This window comes from Fringilla coelebs (genome assembly GCF_963513975.1).
Source record: "Fringilla coelebs genome assembly, chromosome: 20".
In the NCBI taxonomy this organism is placed as follows: domain Eukaryota; kingdom Metazoa; phylum Chordata; class Aves; order Passeriformes; family Fringillidae; genus Fringilla; species Fringilla coelebs.
The window spans coordinates 4,498,873-4,520,096 of record NC_140046.1 but is presented as its reverse complement, the minus strand read 5'-3'; the positions used below and the strand labels follow the sequence as shown (position 1 = coordinate 4,520,096).

At 41.1% G+C, this 21,224-nt stretch overlaps 1 protein-coding gene across 1 annotated transcript; it reads left to right on the top strand.

Annotated features, from left to right (window-relative positions):
- Positions 1-320: 320 nt before the first annotated feature.
- FOXN1 (forkhead box N1) lies at positions 321-18,658 on the top strand (the record flags this gene model as incomplete). Its single annotated transcript, XM_084219099.1, has 8 exons — positions 321-440; positions 2,099-2,596; positions 5,110-5,220; positions 9,018-9,145; positions 9,914-10,010; positions 14,625-14,832; positions 15,688-16,215; positions 18,399-18,658. 8 exons carry the CDS (start codon positions 321-323, stop codon positions 18,656-18,658), a joined length of 1,950 nt encoding a protein of 649 aa, XP_084075225.1.
- Between the last annotated feature and the right edge of the window lie 2,566 nt (positions 18,659-21,224).

Genomic DNA, 21,224 nt, shown 5'->3' with positions numbered 1-21,224 from the left:
CACCCCAAAACAACACATTTTCATTAATTGATGATCCTGTAGAAAAGAAAGAAAGTGCTTATTGTTATAAAAATTATGGGATGAACCCACAGCAACCCCGTAGCACATCTTCATTGGAATTTCATCTACAGAACATTTCTTCAAGAGCTAAAAAAGAATCCCACCACATCAGGAATTCCTCGGGATGGCTCCAGCAAGGGCTTTATCTCCCCTGCACCCAACAAGGGCTTTATTTCCCAGCTCAAGTTTTTAAAAGTGCTTACTGTAATTTGATTTTTTTTTTTGCCCTGACAGGATTCCTGCCTGCCGTGGGTTTGGTGATGGTTTCACTACTCCAGGACCAGTCCAACATTAAATTTTCTCCCTCGGACACTCTGGAAAGGGACCAGCAGGACCTGATGAAGGCACAGGGGGATTCAATATCCCCAGTTCAGCAGAGTGTGAGTAAAACCTGCCCAGGCCTGTCCTCCTCCTTCATGGATCAGGAGAGTTCATGGATCTGCATGGATCAGGGATTGTGCTCCTGCTGAATGTCACCGAACCGAGCGGTGACGGAGCAAACGCCGGCAGGTTCGGGTGGAAACCTGAGTTATCCCGCTCAGCTGATCCTGAACTCCAGCTGGATGTTCTGTTCCACTCCTGAAAACGAGGGGGAAAGCTGGGCTGTGCTCCCCTGAAGGAAGAGCTGGGTTTATCCTGATTTTCCTTGTGGGATTTCTCCCTTTTGGAGAGGGAAAGCTGGGCTGTGTTCCCCTGCAGGAAGAGCCGGGTTCATCCTGATTTTCCTTGTGGGATTTCTCCCTTTTGGAGAGGGAAAGCTGGGCTGTGCTCCCCTGCAGGAAGAGCCGGGTTCATCCTGATTTTCCTTGTGGGATTTCTCCCTTTTGGGGAGGGAAGGGAGCACTCAGTGATCAGGTGTGGAGCACAGGACATTCCATTCCCCCCTCCCTGAGCGCTGCACCCTGACCTGTGTCCTCTCAAAGGCTTCCCACTAATTACTCCTCCCTGATGTAGGGAAATCTGCATCTTTTCATTAAGTGCATATTTTCAGTGGCTGGAGCAGGAGTGCAGCCCTGCTCCAGCCTTTCTCCTCCAGATTACAGAGGTTTGTCTCTGCTGGAGTGCAGAGGGGAGGGCAGGAGGTGGCACAGGAGGGTTGGAGGGTCAGCCCAGAGCCTGGTGCTCAGATTTTAAAATAAATAATTATAATTTCATATATATATATATATATATATATATATATATATATATATATATATATATATATATATATATATATATATATATATAAAAATATAAAAATATAAAATATTTTTATATTTATATATAATGTTTTTATATTTGTTTATTTAATTATTTTATATATTTATATAATAAATAATAAATTTTAAATTTTATTTATATTATATTTATTTTAGTATATTATTTCTATATAATTTTATATATTTATACTTATATATATTTAATTATATTTATTTCTATATATAAATTAATAACTTAGATAATGAAAATAATAACATATTTGCTCAAACTTAAATACTAACCTTAAATAAATAAATTTCTATAAATAAATTAGACAATTAGATAAAAATATCATTAAATAAATTATATATTATATATAAGATATATATAATTAAATAAATTCGACAATTTCTATAAATAAATTAGACAATGAAAATAATAAAATATTTGCTCAAACTTCAATCCTTACCTTAAACAAATATAAGGCAAATATTCCATCACATATTATATTTATATTTGAATGTAATTAAAATATAAATGTAATTAAAATATAAATGTTATGTTTTAAAATTAGACAGTGAAAATAATAAAATAACTTAGACAATGAAAATAACTCAGACAGTAATAAAATAGTTTAGACAATTAAAATAACTTGGACAATGACAATAATAAAATATTTGCTCAAACCTATATCCGAACATTAAATCAATAAATATCAATATTCCGTCACAGCTCTTAACGCAGCTTTTTTACATTTTAAAATTTCTATAAAGAAATAACTTAGACAATGACAATAATTAATTATCTCAGACTTCAATCCTGACCTTGAACCCCTCGATCTCCAACCCCACCGCAGGACAACCCCAGCTACAGCTGCCAGCCCTACGAGCCAGACTCCAGGACAGAGCGGACGAGCTCGGAATCCTCCCCCAGCCCCAGCCCCGCTTCCCCCTGCCAGGACCTGACCCAGGGGGGGTTCCCAGCCAGCCAAGGGATCCCCTGTGCCAAGAACAAGTTCAGAGCATCCTTCAGCACCGAGCGGTTCCGGCGCTGCAGCTACGAGGAGAGCCCGGCCGGCGGCTACGAGCGCTTCCTCCGGAGCGCCAGGAGCCCCTTCCACCCCTACAAGAGGCAGATGGGCGAGGATGTTTTCCAGGAGGCTCACCAGGCCCTGCCACCAGAAACCTCTCCCTTCAAAAGTCACGGGAGCATCGATGGCTTCGAGGGGCTGCCGGGGTCTGCGGAGGAGCCGGAGGCGTTTCCCAGCCACGTCCCGAACATCTCGGCGGAGCAGCCGTGGTGTAACGGCCTCCAGTACGGCACCACGGGGCAGGAGCACGGCCCCCAGCTCCTGGTCAGTGGGGGTTTGCTCTTCCTTGCCCTGATTTCAGTGGTAGAAATGTGCTTTTGGAAGGGTTTGCTTATTGGAAGGATTTTCTTGTTGTGGTGACTGCGTTGGTGTTGATCGCTCTGTCGGGATACAGGCTGGAGCTCAGGGAAAGCAGATTTACACATATCCGTGTTTATTTGGCCAAATTCTCTGTGTTCTGGTCTTCTCCTCAAACAATCCTCAGAAAGATGCACATTTTCCATCAGATGGGGTACACAAATCCAAGGTGTTTGTCACTCTGTCGAGATACAGGCTGGAGCTCAGGGGAAGCAGATTTACACATATCCCTGTTTATTTGCCCAAATTCTCTATTTTCTGGTCTTCTCCTCAAACAATCCTCAGAAAGAATCACAAGGACAAGTGATTTTCCATCAAACAGGGTACACAAATCCTAGATGTTTGTCACTCTGTCGGGATACAGGCTAGAGCTCAGGGGAAGCAGATTTACACAAATCTGTGTTTATTTGCCCAAATTCTCTGTGTTCTGGTCTTCTCCTCAAACAATCCTCAGATGCACATTTTCCATCAGACGGGGTACACAAATCCTAGATGTTTGTCACTCTGTCGAGATACAGGTTGGAGCTCAGGGAAAGCAGATTTACACATATCCCTGTTTATTTGGCCAAATTCTCTGTGTTCTGGTCTTCTCCTCAAACAATCCTCAGCAAGATGCACAAGGACGGGTGATTTTTCCATCAGATGGGGTACACGGATCCTAGATGTCCCAATTTGTCATCAGCTGGGGTTTTCTGGAGACAAAAGCTCACAAAACAGTATTTTCAAGCATGAGGATGTGGAGCAGATTTGGTCCAGCACCTCAGCTCACCTGCAATTTTCTCAGTGCAAATAGAAGAGAAAACTCCAAGACATCAGTGCCACCAAAAATAAATATCAGCTCTGATATTTGTATGTGCAGTGCAAAGTTTCCTGGGCTGATTTCAGTACAATTGCCTCTTTAGGGCAGCAGAGATCCCTGAAAAGCAAATTAAATTCCCCTCCAGTGTCTCCACAATGTCTCTGCTGTGATCCAAGGTGTAAAGCGCATCTTGATCATCTCCTGCAGCCAAAAAGAACAACTCCACCTGCCAGAGGAGAGCCCTGAGCTGGCTCCAGATGGCTGAGAGAGGAGGAATTCAGGGCTACCAAATGGAAAAGGAGTTTTAAAAAAAAAAAAGCCTTAATTGGATTAAGACCAGGGGAATGGAGAGATGTTGTCAGGGAACATACCTGGGGATTGAAGCCATCCAGGTTAAGGAGGAAATTGATCTAAATCTCTTATTTCCTGGATAAACACTCATCCAGGTCAGAGGAGTTCAGTGCTGCTAAACCTACGAGCAGCTGATGGAAAAAAATTCCCATTTTCTTCCCAAATCCCTGGGCTGCAGGAGGCAAAGGCAGCAGTGCAGGAGCCCTTTACAAGCAGGTGTAGCTACTCCCTGTTGGTGTCTCCCCTGGTCCTGCCAGAACCCAGCTTCCCACTTTTAAATCACTTTCATGCTCCTGGAAAGTTGGAATTTCCAAAAATCTTCATCAAGATAACACTGATGTTTAATAGTGGTGGATGTGAAACAAGTCTAATTTGTGCCTCTAATAATATAACATTAAAATACTGCATATTTTTATATTTATTAGCTATACTACATTCATGATATATAAAAAATAATGTGTATATATGTTTATTTATTAATATTTTTGGACAGGCCAAAATGCCATAAAAGCTGGCCATGTTTTAAAGCAGAAGGATAAGTGCTATTGAATTCTTGGGAAAAGTTTCTCACTGAATTCCTCCTCCATTTTTACACATTTCCTGCATCTTGGTTGAAGTCAGCAGTCAGCCCAGTGGGGTTTTTCTCTGCCACCTCTTTGCTGTGCATTACAGACCTGCCAAAATTCCAGAGGCAGCTGGAGACACTGCCAGCCTGCAAGATAAAATCAGGGAGAATGAAAAACGAGGGAATGAAAGCTGGAGAGTGTGGTTTGTGAGTGCAGGGAGGGAAAAAAAAATAAAAAATAAGGATATCAAGGGAGCTTGATGTTTCCTGAATTGCTCTCTGCATGGAATGTGGGCTGGGATTTCCTTTTTTCAGGATGTAATGATGGAAATGCAGGGATTGGTGTGTTTCTTCATGGAACCATGGAGTGGTTTGGGTTGGAAGGGACGTTCGAGGTGATCCAGTGTCACCTCCTGCCACGGCAGGGACACGTCCCCTGTGCCAGCACTGCCAGGGATGGCTCAGCCCAGACAATAAACCCCTAAAATATCAACCAGCTTCTGCTAGCCCTGACCAAAACACAACTAAACCCCAAACCCATACCAAAGGCAATTCCAAAACATCAACCAGCTTCTGTTAACCCTGACCAAAACACAATTAAGCCCCAAAAACTCAACGCAACGAAGGCAAATCCAGACAGTGATTAATTATCTCATTTTAAGTTCAGCTGTTTTCTCTAACTGCTCTTCCTTGGCTGTTTTGCAGCAGGATTCAGAGATGAAGCTCAGGACATCCCCCCTGGAAGGGCAGCCTGGCTTGTATTGCTACCAGCCCCAGGTGCAGCAGATGTATTGCTCCTCACACCCCTTCCATCAGGTCAGTACAGCGCCAGAATCCCCCATTTTTAGCACTCAAATGGTACAAAAATTGTGGTAATCATAATTTTTTAAAAGGATTTTGAAGTATCTTTGTGTTTGTGGGCTTGCAGGGCCGTGTTTATATGCCTGTATTCTGTTTATGAGGATAAGATCTAAAAAGAACCACAGCTAAATGCAATTTAAGATGGTTGTTAAGAAAAAGAAGAAAACAAAAATACCCAACCAAAACTTGTGGAAATGGAATCTTAGCGCTGGATATTTATATTTTCACCATTGCACTCAAGAAAATTTGTTTTGGAGCCAGATAAATTATTAATATAACTCTGGATATTTCAAGATCTTAATTAACTGTGTGTCCTAGGGTGACACACTAACTTCCTTTAACTTAATTCCTTTAACTTCAGGAAAAAAAAAAACTAAATAGATTGTTAAAACTCAGACCAAGCATAGAAAAATATTTCAAAGTAAAATTGGAACAGCAAAATGATGTTCACTTTCCTTGTGCTTGATGGCACATACATCTCTTTTGAAACCTTTTGCCACTTACATCATCCCCAGAGAAAGGTTATTCAGCTGAAGCATAACTGACAATAATAAGAATAAAAATAAACATAAAACCAGATAAATATAAATATAAATATAAATATAAATATAATTATAATTATAAATATAAATATAAATATAAATATAAATATAAATATAAATATAAATATAAGTGTAATTATAAACATAAATATAAATACAAATATAAATACAAATATAAATACAAATATAAATACAAATATAATGAAAGGAATTGTGCTATTGCATTACCATCCTAACTTACAAATCCATTATTGCTATTTTAGAAGAAAATAGTCCCAAAATGGTGCCAAAAAAAAAGCTCTGCTGCAAATATAAACTATTGTGGATATGTCACAGCTCCATGTTTATCAGCCACCATAAAAATGCCATTTCTGTGTGCAGAAACCCCACTTATCTGGTGAATTCATGGAATATTCTTAATTTCTTTACTCATTCTGCAGCAGGCACCTTTCCCCTGCCCCTGCTGATTTGACAGCAGTGCTGTTCCTGTGCTGATCCCATTCCAAAACCCTCCAGATTTAAAAGCTCCTGGGAGCTGCCAGGCAAGATCCAACAGGCACCAAGAGGAAAATCCTCCATCCACCTGCAGGCTGGCACTGGGACAAACCTCTGAAGTGCAGCAGGTTTCTGTCAGACTTTTCAATACCTGTGCTTAAATGCTAATGTAGAAAAAAAGCCTGGCAAGGTGTTCTACTGCTCAGGAATAAAATAGAAATTAAATTTAAAAAATAAAAATTAAGAAATAAAATTTTTAAAAAGGTGTGATAGGTGAAAGAATTGTGCCGCAATCACGTGCTGGAAAATGAAAAGAGCTGAGAAAAGGGGAAGAAGCTCTCCTGCATGATTAACCCTTGCCATTCCAGCTGGAATGGGGCAGTGCAAGTTCAGTCTCTCCAAGGAAGTTCCCCTCTGGAGAACGGGCCCTGGAGTGAGGGATGCCCCAGCTCAGCTCTCATTAGAGGGACTCAGCCCCTTCATTAATTCTGTGCAGATGATAAAACAGCCTCACCTTCCCCTGGGCTGGACACAGCACCAGGGGTGACTCAGAAGGAAAATGAGTTATTATTGACCCAAATGAGCAGCAGACACTGGCTGGAGTCACTCACCCTCCCACCCACCATAAAACACCTTTCATGCCACGGCAGACTGTAAAACCAGCCCCAGCCTGTCGTTCCAGCCCATTCCCCAGCCTCCCACCCCTCCAAAAGGATTCATGCAACCAATAAAACAGAAATAATCCCTCAAACACCCAGGTCTGGCCTTTCATGATGGCATCAAAACCGGCCCTATCTTAGGGATGTTTCCTTTCAAAGAGCCACCAAAACCAATAAAAATCGGAATTATTGTAGGAAATGCGTGGTTTTCTGCTCTTGGGGGAAAATCTGCAGCCAGGGAGCACCACAGTGCACACAAAAATTAGTTCACAGCTGCTCTGGAGACTCTAATTGTGCCCAATATTTGGTTTAACAAGGCAGGACATGATTAATTATGCACATTTCATTCCTTTCACCATGCAAACAACTGAGTCCGTTCAGTCTGGTTTTCCACATTCCATTTCAGGCAGTTCAGTGCTAGAAAGATAAAAGCAAACAGGCCAGAAGAACTCCAGCAGCCAGCATAAAATTACTGAGAAAATGGCATCAATTATTCAGAGTACAGAATAAATAAATAAACTGTGAATATTCTGCTGTTTTAAGGGGGCAAAGACCAAGAGCAGTCAAAACTATTGATCCAAAAAAGTAAAGGAATTAGAAACTGAGATGTCCAAGGTGTTTTTCCCAATGGGTCTTGAGAGCTGCATGATAATTTTCCAGAGGAACCACACAAACCTCGTGGCACAGGACTGCTGGAGCTGAGCAGTGAAACCCCAGCACAGGGCTCAGCACCTCTGAGTACCAGGAAAGGCACCCAGGTAGATTTTTTTAATAGCCCGTGACAGGACTTCTAATTTTGGCCATGTCCTCACCCCTGGCACCTGCAGAGATTCATCTGCAAGAGGCAGAATTTCCTCTCTCCCAGCTGATGTTATCTTACCTAAACTGCATCGTGTTCCTTTGCCCCTGGAGTCTCTTTGCAGCAGGTTGCAGCTGCAATTTGAGGAAGAAAAATGTGGAATATTTTAACACAGACCAAGGGCTGTGCTAAAAAATTGAGAACAAATCTATGGAAGCTCTGGTGCAATCCAGGCTGTGTGTGGGGATCATCTCATCTTTTATCTGTTTTTTTATCCTGGTGATCCCATCACTTCAGTCTTGGGACAGGCTTGGAGATCTCCTGGGGAGTGAGGTCAGCATTCCTCAGGGAGCTTCTGTGGCTGGTCCCAGGGCCAGGGCAAGAGTGGCATAAATATTGTCTGATTTTCAGGGTCCTGGCTATTCTTTTCAGCTTTCTGGTAGAGAAAATGGAGTGGAAAAGTCACTTGAGGTGGTGCTTAACAGCACACGAGCTCCTGGCCCTGTGGAGAAGCCTTTTCCTTGGATTTGACTCTGAGGGAACAGACAGGGAGCAGCCCAACAGCCTCAGCAGGAGGCAGGCAGTGTGAAACCACCCCAAAAATGTCCCACATGCTGCTCTCCTGGCCCCTGGAATGGCATCACTGGCTTATTCCATAATGACACCTTCATCTTAAATGTATTCTGGTACATCCATTAAACTTCTTGTTGTTGTTTGTTGGGTTTTTCCCTGCCTTGCACAATTTTAACTGAGATTTTGGGATGCTGCTCCCTAAGGAACAAATATGATCTGCTTTCAATTTTTGCCTTTCTGTACCCTCTCCACCTAAAGAAAAAAGCAACAAAAAAAAATAGCACACAAACCCAAATAAGACTCAGGCAAAACTCTGTTTCTTCCTACATTTTTAGCAGCTTTACTTCCTCAGCTGGTTTTTATAAGGTGAACATTGAAGTTTTTTTGTCCTGGTGGTTTGGGTTTTTGATGTCAATAAAATGACATCATTCATTATTTGTGTGCATGTTCAGGGGAGGCTGAGCAGGCTGAAACACTTCAAAAGAGATGGCTGGAGGGAGATAAGCTTAAAGTCTATAAAATTCAGAATTACCTGGGGACGATTAATAGGACACAGCTCCTCACAGCAGGCAACAAAGAAGAAAACACTTTTTTCCCATTCTATCCTCAGAAAGAACGCTGTTATTAGGGAATATTTTGGGGAGTTTGTTGCTGAAGTAAATAACATTTCTGCTGTCCCCCCAGTACCCCTCAGGAGGCAGCTACCCCGTGACTTACATCGCTTCCTCGCACTACCCCTACCAAAGGATTGCTCCTCAGAGCAGCCAAGAATCCCAGCAGCCTCTGTTCCCCAAACCCATCTACTCCTACAGGTAATCCAATCTCTTTCCAAGCCCTCACCTTACAGGAAATACCCTGCTCACCCCTGGCCTGCTTCCAGCATCGTTCGCAGCAACACGTTCGCTCCATTTGTCTCCTTCCCGGGGTGTTCTGTCCTGTCCCTGTGGATCACAAAACGTTCCAGCCTCTGGGGCCAGCCAAGGCACACAGAAATGAAGTGTTGGAAAGCAGGGGAACGGTCTTGATCGCTCCCCAAAGGGAAAAAAAACCAAAATTGACATGTTTCTCTAAGGAAAAAATTTAAATGTTGGGAATTTCATCAGCACGCAACTGGTGCTGCTTAGCTGTCAGTTCTATATTGAGATTGATTTTTTCCCCCAGTTTCTGGAGCAAGGAAATGCCTTGAAATTGTATCAGCTATGGCAGTCAGCACGTGGGTTTAGCCCCCAAAGTACATCAGGCAATTTAATGTTAATTATCCCACTGTCAGTTTGATTCTCCTTGTGGCCTCCACCAGTCAAACAAAACCTTCAATAACTGCACACCAGCAGGATTTGAAGGTCTTGATTCTGCTTTCTATGTTCTTTTATTTCAAACCCAGGCTGGACCTTCTAGATGAGCTTGGAGTTAAGGACATGGTTGTAAACGACTGAGTGGAAACATGAAATCCTCTTTGCATTTGTGCTATGACAGTGAAAGTCAGAATAATTACACACAGTGCAAAAAACGGTCTGTTTTTGGTGGTGAGGAGTCAGGCAGAAGAGGCTAAAATGCTTTTTTTGTTTTTTCTCTCCCTAAAGCATCCTGATCTTCATGGCTCTCAAAAACAGCAAGACAGGGAGTTTGCCAGTCAGTGAGATTTACAATTTCATGACAGAACACTTCCCTTACTTTAAGGTGAGTTCTACAGGGATGGGGAGGGGAATCTCCCTCTAAGCTTATCTGTCAGCAGAGGGAGTAAGGGATGGGATTCCAGCTAGGAAAAGGGATTATTTCTTTGGAGGTTAATACCAAATCAATTACACCCTCCACACTCCCATGGTCTCAAGCTCCCCAGCCTTTTGCACCTACACAGAAATGTGAAATTCAAGAAGACATTAAGAACTGTTCCAGCTCTGAGCTTGGGTGTACAACAGTGACCATTCCTCACCAGCAGCCCATAAAAAGGGTAAATAATTAAAAAAACACATTCACTGCTTCCTGTCAGCTCTCAAACACAGGCAGAACTGCTCTTGACCAGCAGCACCCCCAGACTGGTGTGGAAGCAGAGAATTCCAGGTTGTCTCACTCCATCCTGGAGCTGGGACATTCCTCTTGGGCAACAGCATCCCCTGCATGCCCTGCACAAAGCAAAGTGTCAGCTGTGCTGATGGCACTAAGCTGATAATGACACGGTGAGCTGGGGAGGGAAGGCTGGGTGGTTTGCAGCAGCAGCACTGAAATTCGGATCCCTGCTGGCAGGGAATGGCTCCTCTCCCTTGGAATGGCAGTGGGAAATGCTCAGTCAGCACAGGCACCCCAGAGCACGAGGATTAGTTGAGATTTTTGAAAGAGCTGTAATGGAATCATCAAGTGCTGCTCCTCTCAGGGCTTTTTTTTTTTTATTTTTCTGCTGATTCTTCAAAAGCTCCTCACTGGAGTCCACAGTGGGTGAGCTCAGCTGTGAGCAAGGCCCAAAAATGAAAATAAAGCCAGTGAGTCTGTCCTGTTTCCTATTGCAAATTGGCCTGCAGCAATCAAGGCAAATTTAAAACAGCCACAGCAAGGCAGTTCAAACATTTGTAATAAAGGAGCACTGAGAATAATGAAAAATAAATGTTCCAATACAATTTTGCAGTGGTTTTGGACACTGAGGATAAATGCAGCACACACACACAAAAGAAAAGAAGATTGAATATGTCAGTAACCAGAGAAAAATACACATTATCACAGAGGAAGAGCTGTCAGGATCCATCACACTCCCAAATTTCCTCCCAAAGGAATCACTGAGTACTCCATCACTTGTTACAAGCAAGAAAAGGGAGGAAAAAAAATGAAGAAATCTCTCACTAGAAATCCCAGGTGAATCCACAGGAATATAGCAAGAGTTCCAAGCAGAGAGGCAGGAATATTATTGATAATTTTTACAGGCATGTGCATGTTTATTCCTCAGATCAAACTGAAATTAATTCTCTGTTGTTTTATGACACAATTGATTACAAAATTAATCAGCAGCTTTAAATCCAACACTGCTGCTGCCAGCACAGGCAGAATCCCTCAGACTCAGGACTGTGGCTCTGCCAGGTGTCCCCATCCTGGTCCTTCCTGGTTTTTCAGAACCTCATGTCTTTTTTTAAAATTCATTTAAAAACAGATGAGAATGACGTCACTGCTGTAGGAAAACAGAGCAGGGGGTACTCCCCAAACATTCCCTGTTTTGTAGCAGTTTTATTTTTGCATTTTACTTACAAATGCAGCCAAATGCATTTGACTGCAACATCCTTAAAATAAAAATAACCATTTGAGCAATCAAATATTACATTTACAGCCATCAACCCCGGTCTGCCTCTGGTCTTTACAGCAGAGAATTACCAATACATGGCAAAATTTAATATCCTCCATCCTCCCTGCTTTTGGAGAGTCTTCAGCAAAATAAAACCACATAAAAATCAGCAAAGAACATTTTGCTGCTGCTACCAGCGCTCACTAAAAACCAGAATACAGCAGGGAGAGGGGAAGCAATTTAGGTTGGAGAAAAAAAAAGAGAGAGCAAGAGCACACAGAGCCTTGCTGGGAGACATGGGATGATACAAGCAGAGTCAAATTAACTGGGATTCGCTGCCACAGCAAATTTAGTTTCTATGATGCAACAATCTCATTTCTAGTTGAAACAGAGCAATCCAACTCCTACGTCCTAAAAAAAAAAAAAAATCTACACAGCTAAAGTTGAATTAGTCTTTGATGTACCTCTCCCTTCTCTTGAGACCTAGATTTAAAGAGAAAGGGTTTTGCAAGATCACTGAACTCTTTAAACTTCAAGAGCTGGTCAGGATCAGTTGGGCTGGACAATAATTTTCTCTTTTCTCTTTTTTTTTTTTTTTTTTTGTAGTGATTAATGAGTCTAAGAGAAAGCTTTAATCTTTTTAATTGGAGTTGTTGTCAGTGGGCTGAGAGGGCAGAAAGGTCTGTGGTGGGATGGAAGGGCTCAGGTGCTGCAGAGGTGGCACCTGGGGACAGGGATTGGTGGTGGCCTTGGCAGTGCCAATGGTTGGACTCGGTGACCTCGGAGGGCTTTTCCCACCTCGATGATCCTGGGGTTCCCCAGCTGGGTTTGTGATTCTGCACTCACATCCCCAGCGTGCTGAGTGCCAAAATCAGCCACAGCAAGGAGATCCCAGCTGCTCAAGGGCAGCCCCAGCAGCCAAAGTTTGTTCATTTAACAATTTGTTCATTGTTCATTCAACAGTCACACCTGCTTTTAAAACTGGTGTTTTTTCTCTTGACACACTCAGGGTGTTAAGCCCTACCTGGGCACATAAATTCTCACAGCTCAGCAATCCCAAATTTAATGCAGGAACCTGCTCAGCTCCTGGCAGCAGCCTCCAAAATCAATCCATGTACTTTTTGCTTGTACAGTTTCTAAAACCATCTCCTAATTTCCACCCCCACACGTTCTGCAAGGCTCTGAGGAGCCCGTGCCCCTCCCATCTGAGCAGAAACACCAATTATCCTGTCTAGGTACACAGGGGTGTGGGGAGCCTCTGTGCAGGGCAAGAAACAGGAATATTCTTCCAGGTCAGCTTGTTCAGTAGCTAAATACACAATTTACCTGCAGGAACAGCTTTATTCACTTTTGGAACCAGCAGAAAGTTACTTGAATATTATCTGAAATGGAGAAAAAAATGATTTGTCATGTTTAGTGTGACCCTGTGGCAGAAAAGCTTTTAAAGATTTGGGGTTTTCTCCTCTCTCTTCTCTTCTCTTCTCTTCTCTTCTCTTCTCTTCTCTTCTCTTCTCTTCTCTTCTCTTCTCTTCTCTTCTCTTCTCTTCTCTTCTCTTCTCTTCTCTTCTCTTCTCTTCTCTTCTCTTCTCTTCTCTTCTCTTCTCTTCTCTTCTCTTCTCTTCTCTTCTCTCTTCCCTCCTATTTCAATTTGTGTTGTCTCACCCATGAGACAGAGTAGTGAAATGCTGACATCAGGTGGGCCAAAATGGAAAAAGCTCTGCTTCTCTGAAGGGAAAATAGTTTCTCTTTTGGTAAATAGTATGTATTTAATTCCACACCTATTTATTTTTTAGTGAAGAAAGTGAGTGTTAAATTTGGTCCTCATCTCATCAATAAGGCTTTTAATGCCTTAATCCACACAATAGTTCTTTACAAGCCCCAAAACAACAGGTTTTACATTCCTTATAAAAGCATGTACAGAAAATTAAATCCTGAAACAATAATTTCATCAAAGTATGTTCAAAATTCACAATATGCCTGGTGTAAGCCAAAATGGACTCAGATCCATTTATGAAAGATCACCTAAGAGGAAGTCTGATGGACTGGGCAATGATTAAAGAAATTATCAAATTATCAAAGTTCTGGCTTTTTATGAGAGAAGGATCCTATTAATAAAAAATGTAAAATGGAAAAAAAAAAAAAACCTTAATGAACCTAAGAGGGAAATTCTAATTTTAAACATTTTTAAAAAGACTGTGGAAACCCACATTTATTTCTCATGCTCTCTGTTCAATAATTCTGTGCTTGACACAAACAGTTATGATGACAAATATTTGCATCCACGAGTATGAATCAATAGCCATGGATAACCTCCCCTTATTTCAGAGAGCTGTTTCCTTTCCTGCAATTCTTATTAGAAATTGAAAAGAAAATATGTGGAATTTTTGGCAAAAAGAAAAGAACCATTTTAATGCTCCAGTTTAAAGAACCTTCCAGCTTCTCCTACTGAGTTAAAATTAAATGCAAAGCACAGAGATGAGTGATCAGCTGTGGAAACTGTATCTCATCTGGAGGGCTTGTGATTAAACCATTTGCTTATGTAATTGGCCAGCACACAAAGTTACACCTACAGTAGCATGAGAAATCCCTTTGAAGTCTGCCTGGACACTGGATTTGAGCCCAGGCAGCGCACAGTACTTTAATGAAGAGTTGGAAATATTCCTAAAATAGATTCTGATTTCTTGTTAGCTCTAGAACATGGATTTTTGCACACTCAGTTCTGGTGATGTGCAAATTCACTCTAAAAGATCCAGCAGGTCCCTGGCAACCTTTTTGCTTAGAAGATCAGTTACTATTTTATCTGATCCCTCTCTTCCCACACAACATGACTGCAACATTTTTGTGGCTTCCCTCTAACGTACGAGTTTCTCGCTGCAGAGAAGGCACAAACTCAAACAGCATTTCTTGTAACCTCACCAGTCAAAACAGAGTTATATATACACACACATACATTTTTAATGATTTTTTTTTTTTAGCTTTTAATTTTTATTTTTTTTTAGCTTGTTCTCACACTGGGCTTGTTTCTCCAGACAGCTCCAGATGGTTGGAAGAATTCCGTGCGCCACAACTTATCTCTGAACAAGTGCTTTGAGAAAGTTGAGAACAAGTCAGGGAATTCTTCTAGGAAAGGCTGCTTGTGGGCCCTGAACCCAGCCAAGATTGACAAGATGCAGGAGGAGCTTCAGAAATGGAAGAGGAAAGACCCAGTTGCTGTGAGGAAGAGTATGGCAAAGCCAGGTCAGTCATTTGTGGGTGTTTTAGCTCTCCAACAGCTCTCCCCAGAATTCTTCTTTTCACCAAGATCCGTAAGAGAATTTAAATATGATTTAGGAAAGTATTTAAGGGTTTTTCATGGTTGGCAAAACAAGTAAAAAAATTTAAAGGCAGAAATAAAGTAGACCTGATTTTGTAGGTGTTTACAGATAAGCACAAAGAAGCTCCACCAAGAAAATATTCTCTCTTGACATCTCACTAAACTTTAAAATAAAAAGCACCAAGCCTGCTGTGGTGGGAGGTGTCCTTGTCCATGGCAGGTGGGTGGAATGAGATGATCTTCAACATCCCTTCCAATCCAAACCACTCTGTGACAAAAAGAATGCTGAAATATGAAATATCAAATAAAATCTGAGATTAGCTGCTAAGTATCCAACCTTTAAAACTAAAAGTGGAATTTATTACATACTCACTTGTCAGCAGTAATTGAAAAGAAAACATCTCAGTTGGTTATAGCATGGTGCTAATATCACTGAGCTTGTGAGTTCAATCTGTATGGGCCATTTACTTAAGAACTGGACTTGACGATCCTTGTGGGTCCCTTCCAACTAAGAATTTCAGGCATGGAGATTTTAATATATAAGAACTAAGACGTCTGTTGGCCATTTCCTGAATAACACCATAATTCCTGCTGCAAGTTATCCAGGGAAAGTCATCCACGGACTTTCCCTTGCCATTTCCTGAGTAGCATCACAATTCCTGCTGCAAGCTAGGCAGGGATAAGCCAGCTATGGACCTTCCCTTGTCACTTTCTGATGCAATTCCTGCTGCAAGCTGTGCAGGAATAAATCGGTGACGGGCTTTCCCTTTGTTTTCCAGAAGAGCTTGACACCCTGATAGGCGACAAGAGCGAGAAGCTGCGCTCGTCGCTGGTGCCGTGCAGCCCGACGGGCGCTGCAGGTGCCTCGCTCTCCAGGCAGATGGCAGCGCAATCCCATCCCTTGTGCGAGCCCTCGCTCTCCTCCGGCATCCCGCAGGGCTTCCACGGCATCCACGCCTCGGCAGCCCTGCACGCCAAGAGCCCCCTGCCCGCTCTGCTGGGGGGGCAGCAGCCCGGCTGCTACGCGTCCCCCCAGGGCTTCCCCCAGATCCCCACCGCGCTGCTGCAGCACACGCCCGAGCCCCCGAGCCTGTTCCCTGCTGGGGAGGCTCAAAGCCAGCTCCGGACTCAGCCCAGCATCCCTCAGGATTCCCCAGTGCCGGCTCAGAGCCCCCCGAGCTGCGGGATGAAGATGCTGCCCGAGCATTCCCCCGCCAGGACGGTGCAGGACACGCTGCTGCAGGAGGGAGACCTCAGCAACGACATCGATGCTCTCAATCCATCCCTCACCGATTTTGATCTCCAAGGTAGGTGCGGGAGGGGATTTTATCTTGGAGAGTCAGGTTTGTTACCTCCCACCCCATCCCATCCATCCCATCCCATCCCATCCCATCCCATCCCATCCCATCCCATCCCATCCCATCCCATCCCATCCCATCCCTCCCATCCCATCCCAACCTCCACAAGATCATTTCTCTCCCTTTTCCCTCATCTCCACGCTGCTGTTACAAACCCCACCTTCCTGGGTTACATTTTATATCAACACAATGCAATTTTGTGTTAAATCTTTTAAACGTTTCCCGAGGAAGCTACAGGTTTGCATCCAGGAATGTAAAAAAGTTTCCTACTGGCGCCCTGGCTACAATTGCTGATATTGAATTCTGCAACACAGATTTTAGAATGTGTTCTTTAAATTCAGACATATTTTCAACTGAAAGCTGCCCGAGCACAACTATTTAGTGCCATTCTTACAAGAGAATTGTCGAGTGAAAGGCACCAAGCTAAATAAATGTGATTGAATTAACAGGTTATCACTTTTCTTTCTCAATATTGATTCCACATCTCTGCTAAAAAGGATGCTCTTCTGAGGTGTCTTCTTATATTCTTCATAAATATACATTTCTAACAGAATTTTTGAAATAATTTTCTTAAGTTAATGCTGTTTTCTTCCAGATTTAAATTTATGGAGACAGACAAATAATAACCATCTAAACAACCTCCTCCTCCTCCCTCAGTCCCAAGGGATTAGGGTCACCTCCACACAAATGTTTAATAACCAGCATCTCCTGCAACACAATGATTCAAAAAGCAAATATAAAGAAACATATGGAGAGAAAATATAAAGAAATCTGAATCAATCTGTGTCAATTCTTTAATTCCTTTTCTGCCTCTGTCAAGGTCAGGATTGAAGATGGTATTTTGTGCTCAGGCTCGAATGTTTATTATTTCTTATCTATACAAGTTGTGAGTTCTACAGCACTCTACTAACAAGCTACAAAATGGCTCACTATCTTTCTCTACAAGGTCGTTTAAGGCTAAACTGTCCAATTAAGAAATGACACCTAAATTATTTTTGCTTTTAACCCAATAACCAACCACCCAAAGTCTGTGATGCAGAGGCTTTTCTGTCCCATTACACAAAACCACCCAAACCCATGGAGAAGAAGAGGAAGGTGAAGAACAACCAGCCACCACCTGAAAATATATGTATATACACATATATGTGTATATATGTAATGCCTTTTATAGATACATATTTTTAATATATATATATATAGCTATATTGCCATATATATTATAATATTATAATAGATGTAATATAATTGTATGTAACAATACACAACTATTATAATGTATTTCTATTATATATTATTATAATATTAATATATTCTGTATATAATATATAATATACCATATTGATTATATATTCTGTTATATAATATATATTATATTATATATTATATATTATATATTATATATTATATATTATATATTATATATTATATATTATATATTATATATTATATATTATATATTATATATTATATATCATATATCATATATCATATGTTATATATCATATGTTATATATCATATATTATATATACATTGCTGTATTGCTATATTGCTATATATTATAATATTATAAAGGCTATATTGTAATATAACATATAAAATATAATTATATATAATAATACATTGGTATGATTATATATTTTATATATTATTACATATAAAAATATTATATTAATATCTTCTGTATATAATATATGCTTTACTATACCATATCATATACTATATATTATATATATATTCTATATTCTATATTCTATATTCTATATTCTATATTCTATATTCTATATTCCATATTCTATAATTTTATATAATATATATTTTATATATAAATCATACCATCTATTATGACACATATAAGCTATAATATTATAGCTATATTTTATTTATTTATTTATTTATTTATTTATTTTTATATATATATATTTAAAAACCTTAAATTCTAAGTTTTCCAGCCTGTGATGTTACACACTTCTCTTCATAATCTCAGTTCTGCCATTCAATTTTGGGAGCCCTTTCAGGCCAAGTGTAGTGTTATTCTCTCTGTGCCTTTCAGCGCAGAAAGCTGAGAATTCTCAGCACCCAGGGCTCCAAGGAATCTGCTCACCAGCCTGGCTTGGCTTGTTTTTTGCTGCAGGGAACCTTTGGGAGGAGCTGAAGGACGACAGCCTGGCCGTGGATCCCCTCGTCCTCATTTCATCATCCCCGCAGTGTTTTCCCTCGCACTGCCAGCTGGAGAGCGGCGGCGGCGCCGCCGGGAGCGCGCACGGGAGCGCGCACGGGAGCGCGCCGGAGCTGCAGCTCACCACGCTCTACTCGGCCTTCATGGAGCTGGACACGGTGTCCCCTTCCTACCTGAGCAACACCCCCGGCTCCAAACCCATCGCCCTGATGTGAACCACAGCCCCAGGGCACCGCCCCGGCCTCGCACACCGCCCCGGCCCGGCCGTGCCCACGGGAACACGAGTTTTATCTCTTCTTTTTTCCAGAACTCGCCCGCAGGATATGTAGCTTTACCGTGATGATTTTCTACAGACTGATATAAAACCAAAAAAAAAAAAATAGGAAAAAAAAAATGTAAAATATTATTTAAAGAGAATATGGTTAACAGCTGAACTTGTCAACGCCATTTTATCAAGCCACTCATCTTCTTCGTCTTCCAGAAATAAGAGGAAAACAAATTCTTGACCTTTTTTTTCCTTTTTTTTTTTTTTTTCCTTTAACAAAAGCTGCTTGCAAATGAACACAGAACTCACAGCCCACAACCGTTTAACTTATTTCTTGGACAACATCCACCACAGACCACTCAAAATATAAAATCTACCTATTAAAACATTTATAGTCCCCTTGAAAGAAGTTCTGGGTTTTGGTAAATGTGAACTGAAAATTCTGCAAGTGTTAGAAGATAGAGGACAAGCTGCTGACAGACTAAACCAAAGCAACAAATATACTTCAGTGGAAAATATCAAAGTTTTACTGTATTTAAAAAGAAATTTTAAACTCTGCTTTTTTTAATAAAAAAGAACAAAACTATTTAGTAGAATTTTTACTTGGCTGGAAATTATTCCCATTCATGCCTCTTTTCTTTTGCCACATGAGCTAAACACTAGCATGAATTATTAAGCCATATTTTTTTAATGGTAATAAAAAAGAAGAGAGAAATTGCAGTTGGCCAAATCCAGAGAGCATCTGTGTTTTGACTGATCCCTCCAGTGTGGTTTCTTGTGATGCTGGACCAAATCTTGCAGCAGGTTCCTACTGTGAGCTAAAACTTCAGGCCAGTTTTTCAGGAACAACCTTCTCCCTCTGATTTTCCACAAAGCTGGAATAAAAAAGTAGAAAAATAGAATAAAATAGAATAAAACTATTTCGGTTTAAGTGATGCAATATAAACCCAGGGTAAGCTGGAGAAGGAAGTTAAAAATTGAATTGAGCACTATGGAAAATAGTCCAGAAACCCCAAAAAAATCAGGTTGCCTGGAGAAGCTGTGGCTGCCCCATCCCTGGAAGTGCCCAAGACCAGGCTGGATGGGGCTTGGGACAATCTGGGACAGTGGAAGGTGACCCTGCCCATGGCAGGGGGTGGCACTGGGTGACCTTCAAGGTCCCTTCCAACCCAAGCCATTGTGGGATTCTCTATTCACAGATGCTGTAAACTCAGACTAAACCAAGGAGGTTAAAACTTGAGTCAGCCTGGGGGATTTAGACCACAAAAAAGCAAGGATGGACCAGAGGAGATGGAATTGCTAAAATGAAGGCACAGAGGTTTAATCGGCCACTGTCCCCCAGCGAGGTGGGAGCTCTGCCCAAACCAAGGCCTAAAGCTACACCCTCACCCTTTCCTGCTAGTCCAGACTTAAAATCAGATTAGGGGCAGACGGATAAAGGAGCCTTAGGAGGAACACAAGTGATGCAGCTTTGTAATCCCTCACGCAAGCACCAAGAAATCCTCGCTTGACTCCAGCTCCTCTCCCTGCAAAGAGAATAAGGAGCAGAAGAAATGCAGCCAGGAAAAAAAAAAAAACTGCAGGATGAGAGTTATGCAAACACATTAGAGCTGGGGGAATGAGGGTTTGGCCATCTTAAGGTTTGGATAAAGAAATGCAGAAAAAGTTAAGTATGACGCATTATTAGAAATGTGAATATTATGGTAAGTCTAAAGCATGTAGTGAGTATAAAGCTGCTAAACAGCCTATAAATATAAATATAAATATAAATATAAATATAAATATAAATATAAATATAAATATAAATATAAATATAAATATAAACCTACCTATAAATATGTGTGTAAAATATATACAATATATATTTAAAGCACAATGTGAGTATATAAAACACTGTATATGAACAGGAAATTATATGTACATATAACATTATATGTACATATAAAATAATATTTATAAACAGTGTGCATGCATATATATATATATATATAAACACCAAATATATATTAAAAACACAGTATAAATACATATATATATATTCAGTGCAATTTAAGAGCCACCAATTTACAACTAAATACACAGTATTTAGAGTAGATATTATTAGGAGGGTATTATTACCTTAAATGCCTTTTTAAAAAAAAATTCACACTTTAGTCAAATAAATCCACATTTTATTACAGACATGCATTGAGGAAAAGCAAAATCAAAGCAGCCCCTGCCCTGTGCTCAGGCACTGGTTTTGTACCCCTGTGGCTCTTGAGCACACAGCCACTCTGATGCCTTAAAATATGTCACCATCACTCTTAAGCCAAAAATAATGAGAATAATTGGTAAATATTGTTCTCTAAGAATATGGACACAGGTGTAGCTCATGGGAGTGGTGGGTTCCTTCAGCTCTGTGTGTTTGTGAGCTCTGACTGCCACAGGAGATCCCAGTCTTGGACCAGGACTCCCAGTGCTGGACAGGACCAGGTGTCCCAACCCTCCAAACCCCTCAAATTCACTTCAGTCCCGCT